We start from the raw sequence: 12,862 nt of genomic DNA, 5'->3' as shown, positions 1-12,862 counted from the left end.
GTTGCTGGGGAGTGGAGGAAATGGGAAAGGGAGTTAGTTTTTAATGAGTACAGAGTTTCAATTTGGAAAATGACAAAATTCTGGAGACGGATGATGATGATGGTTGCACAAAAAATGTGAATGCACTTAATACCACTCAACTGTATGCTTAAAAATGTTTTAAAAATTTGTTATGCTTGTTTTCCCACAATTAAAACAACCTATGAAAAGAGAAGCTTTTGGAAATAGATATAGTCTGATCCAGAACTTGGACACAACACACATTTTGTTTTTTGCATGGTTGGTGCCACCTACTATGTTGGCTGTTTAGGAGTGCCTTACCCTGCTATCTGACAATAACGCTAGAATGGTCACTAAATTCAGAAGGAGGCCAGTGCATCCAGTTCTGTGATGAGAGTAGATGTTGACACCAGGCAGCTAAGAAGAGAAGCTGTGTGTATGTCTCGCAGGTGTTGTCATGAACTCCACATAAGGCGGGTAGCCTCAATGGTACTGTCACCTTAGTGTTTGTGGCCTGATGGAAAAAGCGGAGTGGAAATGTGACTGGAAGGTAACGACAATATGGACGTGCATCCAAGGTTGTATCTGTACAGCCAAGATGGCGGTCTTTGGGGTGTAACCCTCACCTACGCTTAGGCCCTTCCCTTTGTGCAATGGGGAAATGTTTTACAGCAAGTTGATCTTGCTGCAGACTTGATTCTGAGTGTGGATGTCGACGTATAGCATGCTATAAATTACAAACGTTATTTGGGAGTCCGATTTGGTGTTCCTAGGATATTGAATGGTTAATATTTGTCAAGGATCAATGTTCCTAGATACTGAATGGTTAATATTTGTCAAGAGAAGCTGCTTTCAATCCATATATCCAGGTTTTGTGAACCCTGGTGCTGTCTCCTCCCCTCGGTTCATGTTTTGATTTCTTGCAGGAGTTTCAGGAAGGAGGGCGGGGCAGCAGGATGGAGGGGCTGCAGGACGCGGTGATGTAAGCGTGCATCTCTGTGTTACAGTGCCCAAAACCGAGAACGAGGTGCCCTCGCCAGCCTCCTCTCATCACAGTAGCAACCAGCCGGCCTCGCTGACGGAAGAGAAGCGCACACCGCAGGGCAGCCAGAACTCGCTGAACACGGTGAGCTCGGGCAGCGGCAGCACCAGCGGCATCGGCAGCGGCGGCGGCGGGGGCAGCGGTGTGGTCAGCACCGTGGTGCAGCCCTACGACGTGGAGATCCGGCGCGGGGAGAACGAGGGCTTCGGCTTCGTCATCGTGTCCTCGGTGAGCAGGCCCGAAGCAGGCACGACCTTTGGTGAGTGCTGAATATGAAATTGCCCAGGGTTTCCCACCATGGAGTTTTTGTTCTCTTGCAAGTGAAAACTGGCCCAATGAGCAGAAATGCTTTACGGCTTCTTGCTCTGAGGTAGTTAAAGATTTAATTAGGGATGGAGTTTATTTGGTAGCTCTTTCCCTTCTGAAGGATGGGAATATTTGTTCAACCTTTTCAACTTCCATCTTGAGAATGTGATCACGCATACACAAAGCATCAGATTTGCGTGAAATTTGAATAGCTACCCCTGGACAGTATAGGCAGTCTACACTTTTTGCCATAGCAAGGCTTCTGAAAGGTTGTTTGTTTGAGACGGAGTCTTGCCCTGTTGTCCAGGCTGGAGTACAATGGCGCGATCTTGGCTCACTGCAACCTCTGCCTCCCGGTTTCAAACGATTCTCCTGCCTCAGCCTCAGGAGTAGGTGGGATTACAGGTGTCCACCACCACGCCCAGCTAATTTTTGTATTTTTAGTAGAGACGGGATTTCACTGTGTTGGCCAGGCTGGTCTCAAACACCTGACCTCGTGATCCCCCTGCCTCAGCCTTCCGAAGTGCTGGGATTACAGGCATGAGCCACCGTCAGGCTGAAGGGTCTTAAATAGGATAGCACTAATTGCAATGGTCTCAGAACGGTCTTAAGAATATCTTAAAAGTTTTTACAAGGAGCATATGGCTGTAAAAATGCTCTAGGAAAAATAGAGGTGTAAGGAGTAAAAATACTGCATGAGATGCTAGTCCCGCCTCAACTGTATTCTTTTTCTACTCTATCTCCATAAGAATTTTTATTTAATTTTAAATAATATTTTTACCATTGCTGGTTAAAATCAGAGTTAAGAGTCATTTGAGTATTAAGACATTGGGGGTTTCAGCAAAGTATGGAGAAACACAATTGTCACCCTCTCAGGAGGTTCACTCTCTGCTGGGTACACTAGCAAAGACCAGTAGGAACCCAGATGATTGCAGGAACTGGTGATATATGAACTGTTTCCCATTGCAATGTATTGGTTATAGATATACACTCCAAAAATGATCCACCTTCCTGATTGGGTAAAAAGTCATTTGTTATCTCCCAAGCACATTTGTTACTTAGTATAGAATACAACGGGAGAAGGAAAAGGGCTGTGGAGGCTGTGCAGGCTTTTCATTTACCTCAGCTCTATCCCTGAATGACTTATCCACATGGAAACTGGCTAGGATCAGCAAGGTGCTACATCCCTTTAGCATTCTCATCCAGTAGAACTCATTCGGCCTCCATTTAGCCTTGGTGTAGTTGCTTCCTGCCAGAGGGGACAGTGTCTCAGCCAGGTCTATGCATGTGTGGCTGCAGTAACAAACGCCCCTTACTAACAGTGCTTTTTGAGCTACATTAATAAAGTCATCATAGCATGTCATGGATGGATGACCTGACATCAAAGCAAGTTTTTTTTGTTTTGGTTTAAAATTAATTGCAGAGGCTGTCCTGCTTAATATAGAAATAAAGAGAAGGAAGAGGAGAGAAAGAAATCCCAAATTATTTTCTTCAGATGTACAATTGACTGTCTCCATGCAGCCTGTGATGTTCTTAAGTATTTCAGAATTGTCAGTTTCACCTTCCAGAAACAGCAAATATGTCAAGCGGCAGGTTATGTGTTATATAATGAATATTGTATTCACACTCACAATTTGGTCTTTGATTGTTTTCCTTTGGCTCTTACAACAAACAAATTAAACTTTCCCTAATACCTTGCATGAGACTTCTGAGCTTTGCTGAGCTTTCCTCAAACCTGCTGTTTGATGCCTTTGTTATACCAGTTGTCCTTGGAGATGAACTAAACTTAGTCAAGACTTTGAATTTGAGCATGGGAGCGTTCCAGCACACCTACCTGTTGGATTCCAATAGACTGTTTACTTTTAAAAATTATCTTAACCTTGATGTTCCTTCCTGTGATACAAACTCAGGCAAATCTGCTGAAATTCAAAGGAATTAAAGTGCATTTTCCCACATACTTTACCCTTAAGGTCCAAATTATGACAGAACAGCCTACTCAGTTAGTTTTAATGTCCCTCGTGTTAATTTTGTCACCCTTTCCAAAAGGTAACTCGAGTGCATAACTATCTTCATAGTTCCCAGAAGGACAAATTCTCAGATTAGGTGAATCTGCATAAGAAACTTTGGAACTCAATACATGATTAACTAGATTAACTAGAAATCCTGTGTCAGGCCTCAAAGCCAGCCACCTCTCTCTAGAAGTTAGCAATGACATGCAGTGCCTCAAAGTGCACGATAAACCTTTCTCTCCAAATGCACTTTGCCTGGTCTTTGATATTGTGGATGTGCAGTAACTGATGATGAGAAAGGAGATGATTAAAGGAAAAAGGGTGAGGAATGATTTGAACCTAGCTTTGGATCAATGTCCTCAGCCTGAATAGGTACTAAATTTTCATAGTCCTTTGACGGGATTTTTGTGAGGCAGAAGGATGATTTCAGAGCTAATGAACGAGTCGGGCCACACTCTGAAAGCACATGAGACTGGCTGCTTGAGCAAAGGTCCTAAAAGGAAAAATAAGCTTCAAGGTTGGGTGCTTTCTTGGCTCATCTCTTATAATTACACCCTTTTTCTAAAGCTTTCATCATTCTGGGGAGAAGGCAGAAAGTCTGAGTGTTTGTTCATTAGGTGTTTTCAGATTGAATTTTTGGTGCTAGCAGACTCTTATGCCTCACCAGATGCCCAGTGATTATTTTTCTAAGTGGAGAAAGAACAAAACATTGGCAGAAGCTTAAACAACAGCTGGCAAAAATGAAGTGACATGAACACAGAATGAGTAAAAGCATCCATCCCAGGCTTGGGTTTCACATTTGCAGTCCCAAAATAAGCCAACAGCGAGTTATTTTGGGGCTCTTAAAAATCTTTGAAGTTGCCAACTATCCCAAATTTTGTAATTGGTTTAAGGAGGAAAGCTGGGGGTTCCCCTAATTTTGAATCTGGAAAGGATGGCAGCAATGAATTCTAGTTTCAGGGCAGTGGCTCCTAATATAGACGCCCTGAATATTGCTAATGTTTTGACCATTGGTGCAGACCTCTCCTTTAATAACATTTGCTTAATGCTTTAATTAATTAACACTTAACCTTCTCTTTCCCTTTTCAATCCTTTTTCTCCTCCCTTTGCTATATTTCCACGTAACTTTAAAAAATTAAAACTCAATATCAAAGCAGGCAATGCATGTGTGGCTATGCCTCACAAAATAGGTCGGATTATTGAGGGGAGCCCTGCTGACCGCTGTGGCAAGCTGAAAGTAGGAGACCGGATCTTGGCAGTAAATGGATGTTCCATCACCAACAAATCCCATTCAGACATTGTGAACCTAATCAAGGAAGCAGGAAACACAGTTACCCTCCGCATCATTCCTGGGGATGGTAAAGTATACCTATTATCTCTCTCTCTCTCACTGTCTCTGTTTTTTCCTTTTCTCTCTCTCTCTCTCTTTCATTAGTGTTCGTGTAATTGAATAGTGTTAATTTAGTGGCAGCTTTATTCATCCCTAACTAAATATACCCATTAAATAAATGTGAGCCATTGTTACTAACCCATACCTCACCCTCTTATGTAATTAATCCTCTAGCCCTGTGACCCTGTCTTGCTACAGATACAAAAGTTTCAGAAAAATCTTCACCGTTTCCCCAACTTATTTAGTTTTTGATGTCATTGTCTTCAAAACTATAAAATAGTTTTAATACAGGTGGTATGGATCCCCTGATATGTATAATATATACTGTGTAATATGGTGACATGACAAAACCTGCATAGTGGCAATTCAGAGCCAATACTGTTTTTTTAGAATAAGTGAATACATCAAAGTTTTTTATTTAATGGGAGAATCTGAGAGTTTGTATCTACTGAATTTGTCCCTAATTTTTGGATGTGAATGAAGAAAGAATGAAATCTCTATAATTTTGATAGATTGTATCTGCATTAAACTAGGCCTATCATATCATTGTTTATTTGTTTGATTAGTTAAATACAAATCTTTGGTTCTTTTATATAAGTGGTGATTCTGCCAGGGAACATTGGTATTGTCTGCAGTGGGTACAAGTAGCATTTAGTGAGTAGAGGTCAGATATGCTTCAAAACATCCTATGGAACACAAAACAGCCATCACAATAAAAAGTTACCCAGCACAAAATAGAAATATCCATCGTATTACTCATGTTTAATAAAAATTAAGTTGAGGCTGGGTGTGGTTGCTCACTCCTATAATCCCAGCACTTTGGGAGGCCAAGGTGAGCAGATTGCCTGAGCTCAGGAGTTCGAGACCAGCCTGGCCAACATGGTGAAACCCTGTCTCTACTAAAAATACAAAAATTAGCCAAATGTGGTGTTGTGTGCCTGTAGTCCCAGCTACTTGGTAGGCTGAGGCAGGAGAATCGCCTGAGCCCAGGATGCGGAGGTTGCAGTAAGCAGAGATCACACCACTGCACTCCAGCCTGGGCAACAGAGCGAGACTCGTCTCAAAAAAAAAAAAAATTAAGTTGATACACTAATGTCAGGAAGTATAGATCCTTTAGAGAATTAGGTCCTGAATATTCACTTTATTCTAAGCTGACTTTGCCCTTAGGAGGAAAGTGATACTTTTCTCAAGATGTTTAAATGTCTTTTCAGTCTTGCTATACACTTTATAAAATATATATTCTAAAAGTCAATGAGTATTTCTTAAGGAAAAAATTTGATTTATAAAGATAGTGTGATAAAAACTCTGTGCCATATATCTATAAATAAGAAAATTAGAGGTTTCATCTGAAAGTTATTTACCAAATGAGTATTTTTATGTACTAATTGCTAGAAAGTGAACCTTACAGTTACAGATTTGAGAGGTATAGCCAGCGCCTTACAGAAAAGGTAAATGCAAAACCAAACAGTAAATATTTGAAAATTGTTGATTGCAAGAACAGAGAATTTTCTCTGAACCAAAAATATCCCACACTAAATGTGGAGGAAAAAACTGACTTCTTGAATGATTGCCTACTTCACGCTCCTTCAAATGCGTGGTTACTAATTTGCCATCTGGTCTGGAGTTCATTCTACCAATTCACCACTCTGGAAAGCTATTACAATTTAGGAAAGTGGTCACAAGATGATAGAACATAGGTTCCTGATGGGAAGGATGAAGAAGCCAGAAAATACAGTGAGAAGTGATTGAGAGAGCCAAATGCAGTCCAGACATCCCTCCTTTCATTGCGCTTCACTTTATTGCACTCTGTGGTTACTGCATTTTGTACAAACTGAAGGTTTGTGGCCACCCTGCTTCGAGCAAGTCTGTTGGTGTCATTTTTTCACAGCAGATGATCACTTTGTGCCTCTGTGTCACATTTTGGTAATTCTCACAATATTTCAAGCTTTGTTAGTATTAATTATTATTATATCTGCTGTGATGACCTGTGATCAGTGATCTTTGATGTTGGTATTGTAGTTGTTTGGGGGTGCCACAGACCATACCGACATAAGATGACCAACAATTAATAAATAATTGTGTTCTGACTGCTCCACTGAATGGCTGTTCCCCATCTCTGTTCCTTTCCTTGGGCCTCCCTTTTCTAAGATAGAGCAATATTGAAATTAAGTCTATAAATAACCTTACAGTGGCCTGTAACTCTCTTCATGTGAAAGGAAAAGTCACACATCTCTCACTTTAAATCAAAAGCTAGAAATGATTAAGCATAGTTAGGAAGCCATGTCAGAAGCTGAGATAGGCCAAAAGCTAGATCTCTTGTGCTAGACATTTATCCAAGTTGTGAATGCAAAGGAAAATTTCTTAAAGGAAATTAAAAGTGCCACTCCACAGAACACGTGAATTTTAAGAAAGTGAAACAACTTTATTGCTGATATGAAGAAAGTCTGAGTGGTCTGGATAGAAAATCCAACCAGCCACAACATTCCCTTAAGCCAGAGTCCAATCCAGAGCAAGTTCCTAACTCCTCAATTCAGTAAAGGCTGAGAAAGGGGAAGAAAGCTGGAGAAGATAGTTTGAAGCTAGCAGAGGTTGGTTCACGAGATTTAAAAAAACAAACCATCTCTATAATATGAAAGTAGAAGGGAAGCAGCAAGTGCAAACGTAAAAGCTGCAGTAAGTTTTCCAGAGAATTTAGTTATTAAGATCATGGACGAAGGTGGCTATACAAAACAACAGATTTTCAGTGTGAAAAACAGTCTTCTATTGAAAGAGGATGTCATTTAAGACTTTCCTAGCTAGAGAGGAGACATCAATGCCTAGTTTCAAAGCTTCAAAGGACAGGCTGACTCTCTTGTTAGGGGCTAATTTAGCTGATGACCTTAAGTTGAAGCCAGTGCTCATTTGACTGTTCTGAAAATCCTAGAACCTTTCAGAATGATGCTAACTGTACTCTATCTGTGCTCTAGCAATTGGAAAAACAAAGCCTGGATGACAGCACATCTGTTGTGCTGTGGTTTATTGAATATTTTAAGCCCACTATTGAGACCTACTACTTAGGAAAAAAAAAATTCTTTCAAAATATTACCGCTCATTGACAATATACCTGATCACCCAAGAATTCTAATGGAAATGTACAAGGAGATGAATGTTGTTCTCATGCCTGCTAACACAACATCCATTCTGCAGCTCATGGATCAAGGAGTCATTTTGACTTTTAAGTCTTACTATTTAAGAAATACATTTTGTAAGGCTGTACCTGCCATAGATACTGATGGCTCTAATGGATTTGGGCAAAGTAAATTGAAAATCTTCTGGAAAAGCTTTACCCTTCTAGATTCCATTAAGAACATTTATGATTCATGAGAGGAGGTTAAAATGTTGATGTTAACAGAACTTTAGAAGAGTTGATTCCAATCTTTATGGATGACTTTGAGGGGTTTGAGACTTCAGTGGAGGAAGGAGCTGCAGAAGTTCCTTTATGGTGGAAATAACAAGAGAAGTACAATTGGAAGTGGAACCTGAAGATATGACTGAATTGCTATAATCTCATGATAAAACTTGAACAGATGAGGAGTTGGTTCTTATTGATGAATAAGAAAATGGTTTCCTGAGATAGAATCTACTGGTAAAGACGTTGAGAACGTTGTTCAAATGACAAAGGTTTTCGAATATTACATCAACTTAGTTAACAAAGCAGTGGCAAAGTCTGAGAGGGTTGATTCCAATGTAAAAAAAAACATTTCTCCTGAGGCTAAAATGCTATCAAACAAAAAAACAACAACAAAAAATAAATAAAATGCTATCAAACAGCATCACATTGCAGAGAAATCTTTCGTTAAAGGAAAAGCCCCGCTATGTGGCAAATGTCATTATTGTCTTATTTTAAGAGGTTGCCACAGCCACTCAACCTTTAGCAGCCACCTCCCTGATCAGTCAGCAGGCATCAACATCAAAGCAAGACCCTCTATCAGCAATAAAAGATTACAACTCACTGAAGGCTCAGATGATTGTTATTAGCATTTTTTTTTAGCAATAAAGTATTTTAAAATTAAGATATGTAATTAAACATAATGCTATTGCACACTTAATAGACCACAGTATAGTGTAAACACAAATTTTATATGCACTGGGAAACCAAACAATTTGCATGACTCACTTTACTGGAATACTTGCTTTTTTATTGCCATGGTCTGGAACTGAACCCATGATATATCTGGGTTATGCTTTGTGTATAAATTTAGACACATTTATCTACATGCCATGGAAAGATTTCAAACAGACTAACCCGAAAGAACAGGACCCAGGGATTGACTTGCTGGGTTTATAATTGTTCAATCTTAACATGAGAATGAGAACATCCAAAAAAGGAAAGAAAGTACTCCCTGAGCAAAGAGCTTAGAAAAAGAATTTGAAGTCAGTAAAGACATACATACTCAGAAGCAACTTATTCTACAGTGTAGATTGTAGATGTTGACTTAATTTAATAAAATACACAGCTGGGTGCACATACCTGTAATCCCAGCACTTTGGGAGGCTGAGGCGGGAGGATCACTTGAGCTCGGGAGGATCACTTGAGCTCAGGACTTCCAGACAGCCTGGACAACGTAGCGAGACCTTGTCTCTACTAAAAATTCAAAACAGTTAGCTAAGAGAGGTGGCATTCACCTGTAGTCCAACTATTTAGGGCAGGGAACAGAAGGTGCTGAGGCAGAAGGTTGGCTGGAACCCAAGAGGTTGAGGTCGAGGCTTCAGTGAGCCCTGATGATGCCACTGCACCCAGCCTGGATGACAGAGTGAGACCCTGTCTCAAAACAAACAAAATAAAACAAAATACCCTGGAAAAAACTCTTTTTAAACCTGAACACCAAAGATTATCATGCACGATGGATTATCCAATAACAGTTGGCATTATAAAGGCAATTTTAAAATTTAAATGCTCAGGAAATATACAATTCACATAGACATCATGTGCTACCTTGATTAGAAAAAAGTAAACATAAAACTGGTACAAGATAGATGAGATTTTTTGTTGTTGTTTTGTTTTGTTTTTGAGATGGAGTCTTGCTCTGTCACCCAGGCTGGAGTGCAGTGGTGCAATCTTGGCTCACTGCAACCTCTGCCTCCTGGGTCGCAGTTCAAGCAATTTTACCTCAGCTTCCCAAGTAGCTGGGATTACAGGCACGAGCCACCATGCCCAGCTAAGTTTTGTATTTTTTAGTAGAGATAGGGTTTCACCATGGCCAGTCTGGTCTTGAACTCCTGACCTCATGATCTGCCCGCCTCGGTCTCTCAAAGTGCTTGGATTACAGGCATGAGCCACTGTGCCCAGCTGAGGATTGATATTTTTTAAGGCAGCACATGTTATACTGAGCATGTGATTTCATCCAAGATGTTTCAGGAATTTGGTTGCTGTGATTATAAACCTCTTCTCTAGTTACTTTGTAAGTGCCAGAAGCCAGGTAAAGGGAATCAAGTCTGGCAGAGGGCGAATATGTGATGCTCCTATTTTAAATGGGGCTGAGAAACAACATCTTGGAAATTAGAGGTGAAGCAGATTAAAGGGAGCTAGAATTTATCAAAAGATCTGGCAGATCTAGGAGGATTCTGCAAACCCCTAGAAGACAGTGACCATTACAGTTCAGTGAAGAGAAAATCATGCTGGATCTACTTCCTTTCTGTGGAAGTATGTTGGACATAGTTGATTCCAAAGTAAAATGGAGGTGCCGATGCCTCAGGTCTCCTTCAGATCTTTTACTCTAATATTTACTTCATTAAGTGGTCCAAAGACCATTTGTTTCATGATATCTCAAGGAGACTGAAGGTCTTCACTGAGTGGTTTCTAAGCTCTTAGAAATCCATCACCTGGGTCGGGCATGGTAGCTCACGTCTATAATCCTAGCACTTTGGGAAGCCAAGGTGGGTGGATTGCTTGAGCTCAGGAGTTCAAGACCAGCCCAGGCAACATGGTGAAACCCTGTCTCTACTAAAATACAAGAAATTAGCCAAGCATACTAGCGCATGCCTGTAGTCCCAGCTGCTCGGGAGGCTGAGTCACAAGAATTGCTTGAAACCAGGAGGCCGGGGTTGCAGGGAGTCAAGATCATACCACGGCCCTCTCCAGAGGAAAAAAAAGAATTCATCACGTCTGGGACACTGTTCTTGAAACCCTATGAGGCCCTTTGAAAAGATGCTCTGTCATTTGTGCAGTGCGTGGGTCTACTGTGAGCCCATTTCCATGTCTAGTTCATGCTACCTAATTCTTTGTTCTTGTCATTGGTCGCCTCATTCTTTCTCCAGTTTCACTAAGCTCAGTCTTTAGTTTCCCTCACTCTGCTTCCCACATTTCTTTCTGACTTTTCCAACAAAAACTCCAAAATGTGATTCCCCTTTCCTTGGCATTATTGTATGCTAGAAGGTCTGGCAGGCGTGTTTTCACAGATCCTGGTCAGGCCAGGGTTGGGGGAGTCCTTACCTTCTCTGCTTTGATTCTCTTTGGGAACAGCGTGGACAATTCGGGAGGGCAGAACCTTCTCTCTTGTGAGATATGGGTAAGGGATGAATAAATATACAATGACAGCACAGAAGGGCCCAGAGAATAGCTGAACATACTGAATCTGAACTTGAAATCTAAGAAGTGAAACGACATTTGCATTGTATGGAGATGCCCCATGGAGTGGGAGAGAGACTTTAATCAGACAGGGACAGAAGCTCACTGAGCCAGGTAACATGGAATCATGAGATTGAATGAAAACATAATGAAAATCTTTAGGAGCTTAAAAATACATTATTTGGATGATGGTCCTAAGTTTGCACTTCAGATACTCTGATTCAAAGTGTTTGCTTATATAGGTGGTAGAACTTGGCAACATATAGATATTGCTATTTTCTTGGCAAAGGCATTAGAATAGTAAAAAGTCTCCTCAAACTTTTCAAATATTTATGCCATCCAAATTTTCCTATGTCGCTCTTAGATATTTATTACATACGTGTTTATTCATTAAAATATTTTTGACAGGAATAATTGTATTCTTTGTTGATTTGCTTGGCTTTCAACGTGGATTCCATAAGGGGAGGCTAAGGATGTTAACATGGGAACCAGGTTAGAATTGTAATCACTTGTCACAGATAGATAGATTGAAGCCCAAGACGGAAGCTCCTGTGGGAAGAGTAAGTGCTGAGATTTGGAACAGTCCCTGGACAGGGCTATGAGATCTAGGATTTGCTTCTCTTGATATATGACTGCTATGGAAAGTGTAGTATCCCCATTGTCACTCCTGTGGAAGAGCTAAAGTAGGTATAAACACTGTTTAATAAAGGATATCAGGTACTTTCTGGAATTTGTTATAAAAGTACCCAATCTGTCCACGTGCCTTGCAGTTTTAAAAGTCAAATACATTGACAGCTCTTTCTGATCCTGTTGCTGGAGGGCAAGGAGACTCATACTCTTGTTTCAGGCCCTTCTTTTATGTTTTTTCTACCGTAAGGGACTAGTTTTGCTTTGGGATAAAGCTGTAACTTTTTTTATAATGGGCTCATCTCTCTATTTTAAACAGCTAAAGAGCATTTCAGCAAATACAATCCTGGTATAATTCCAAATGAAGACTTAAAAGTTCATTAAAACAAGTATAACATTTTGATAGTATAAAAACATCCCAGAAATCTAGGGTACACACAAAAATTATTTTGGTGCAGCTATGAAGATGGCTCATGAAATCTAGCCATCAAAGCGCACGGTATTTCATATTTTAATTCATCTATGATACTGTTTGGTGAAATTGTTGGTATTTATGCAGTAAAATAAAATTATTTCTTATTTGAAAGGAATGTACCAATTAGATATGATTTTCTTGATACCAACACATAATTCCCATGTAAATAGAAGACTAAAAGTTCACTGTCAGGCAGGTCCTGGGTTTAATTCCCAGTATCACCTGCTGCTGGAGTGACCTCAGGCATATTGCCTACATTTTCTACACCCCAGTGTCTTCATTTGTCAACTGGGGCCATAATTGCACTTACTTTATTGAGTGGTAAGAATCAAATGAAGGAATATATGTGTTAATAGACTTAGCACAGTGCTTGGCACATTGTAAATGATCATTAAATGGTGGTGTT

The 12,862-nt window shown here is 40.3% G+C and overlaps 1 protein-coding gene across 14 annotated transcripts in view; it reads left to right on the top strand.

Annotated features, from left to right (window-relative positions):
• The window catches only part of MAGI1 (membrane associated guanylate kinase, WW and PDZ domain containing 1), a 677,859-nt gene that overhangs the window by 650,869 nt on the left and 14,128 nt on the right, over positions 1–12,862 (top strand). For 7 of the 14 annotated variants that reach the window (XM_012469429.2, XM_012469417.2, XM_064367316.1 and 4 more), the window contains 2 exons: positions 1,008–1,301; positions 4,512–4,715. In XM_012469429.2, the coding sequence (XP_012324852.1) occupies positions 1,008–1,301; positions 4,512–4,715 (498 nt within the window). The remainder of the gene's footprint in view (positions 1–1,007; positions 1,302–4,511; positions 4,716–12,862) is intronic. The other 7 variants (XM_012469458.2, XM_012469472.2, XM_064367317.1 and 4 more) reach the window with 3 other exon arrangements.

The sequence above is a fragment of the Aotus nancymaae genome, unplaced genomic scaffold (genome assembly GCF_030222135.1).
Source record: "Aotus nancymaae isolate 86718 unplaced genomic scaffold, 86718_ANA_hifiasm-v0.15.2.pri h1tg000067l, whole genome shotgun sequence".
Taxonomy (NCBI): Eukaryota; Metazoa; Chordata; class Mammalia; order Primates; family Aotidae; genus Aotus; species Aotus nancymaae.
Note: the sequence above shows the minus strand (reverse complement) of the source record. Positions and strands in the feature narration are given on the sequence as shown.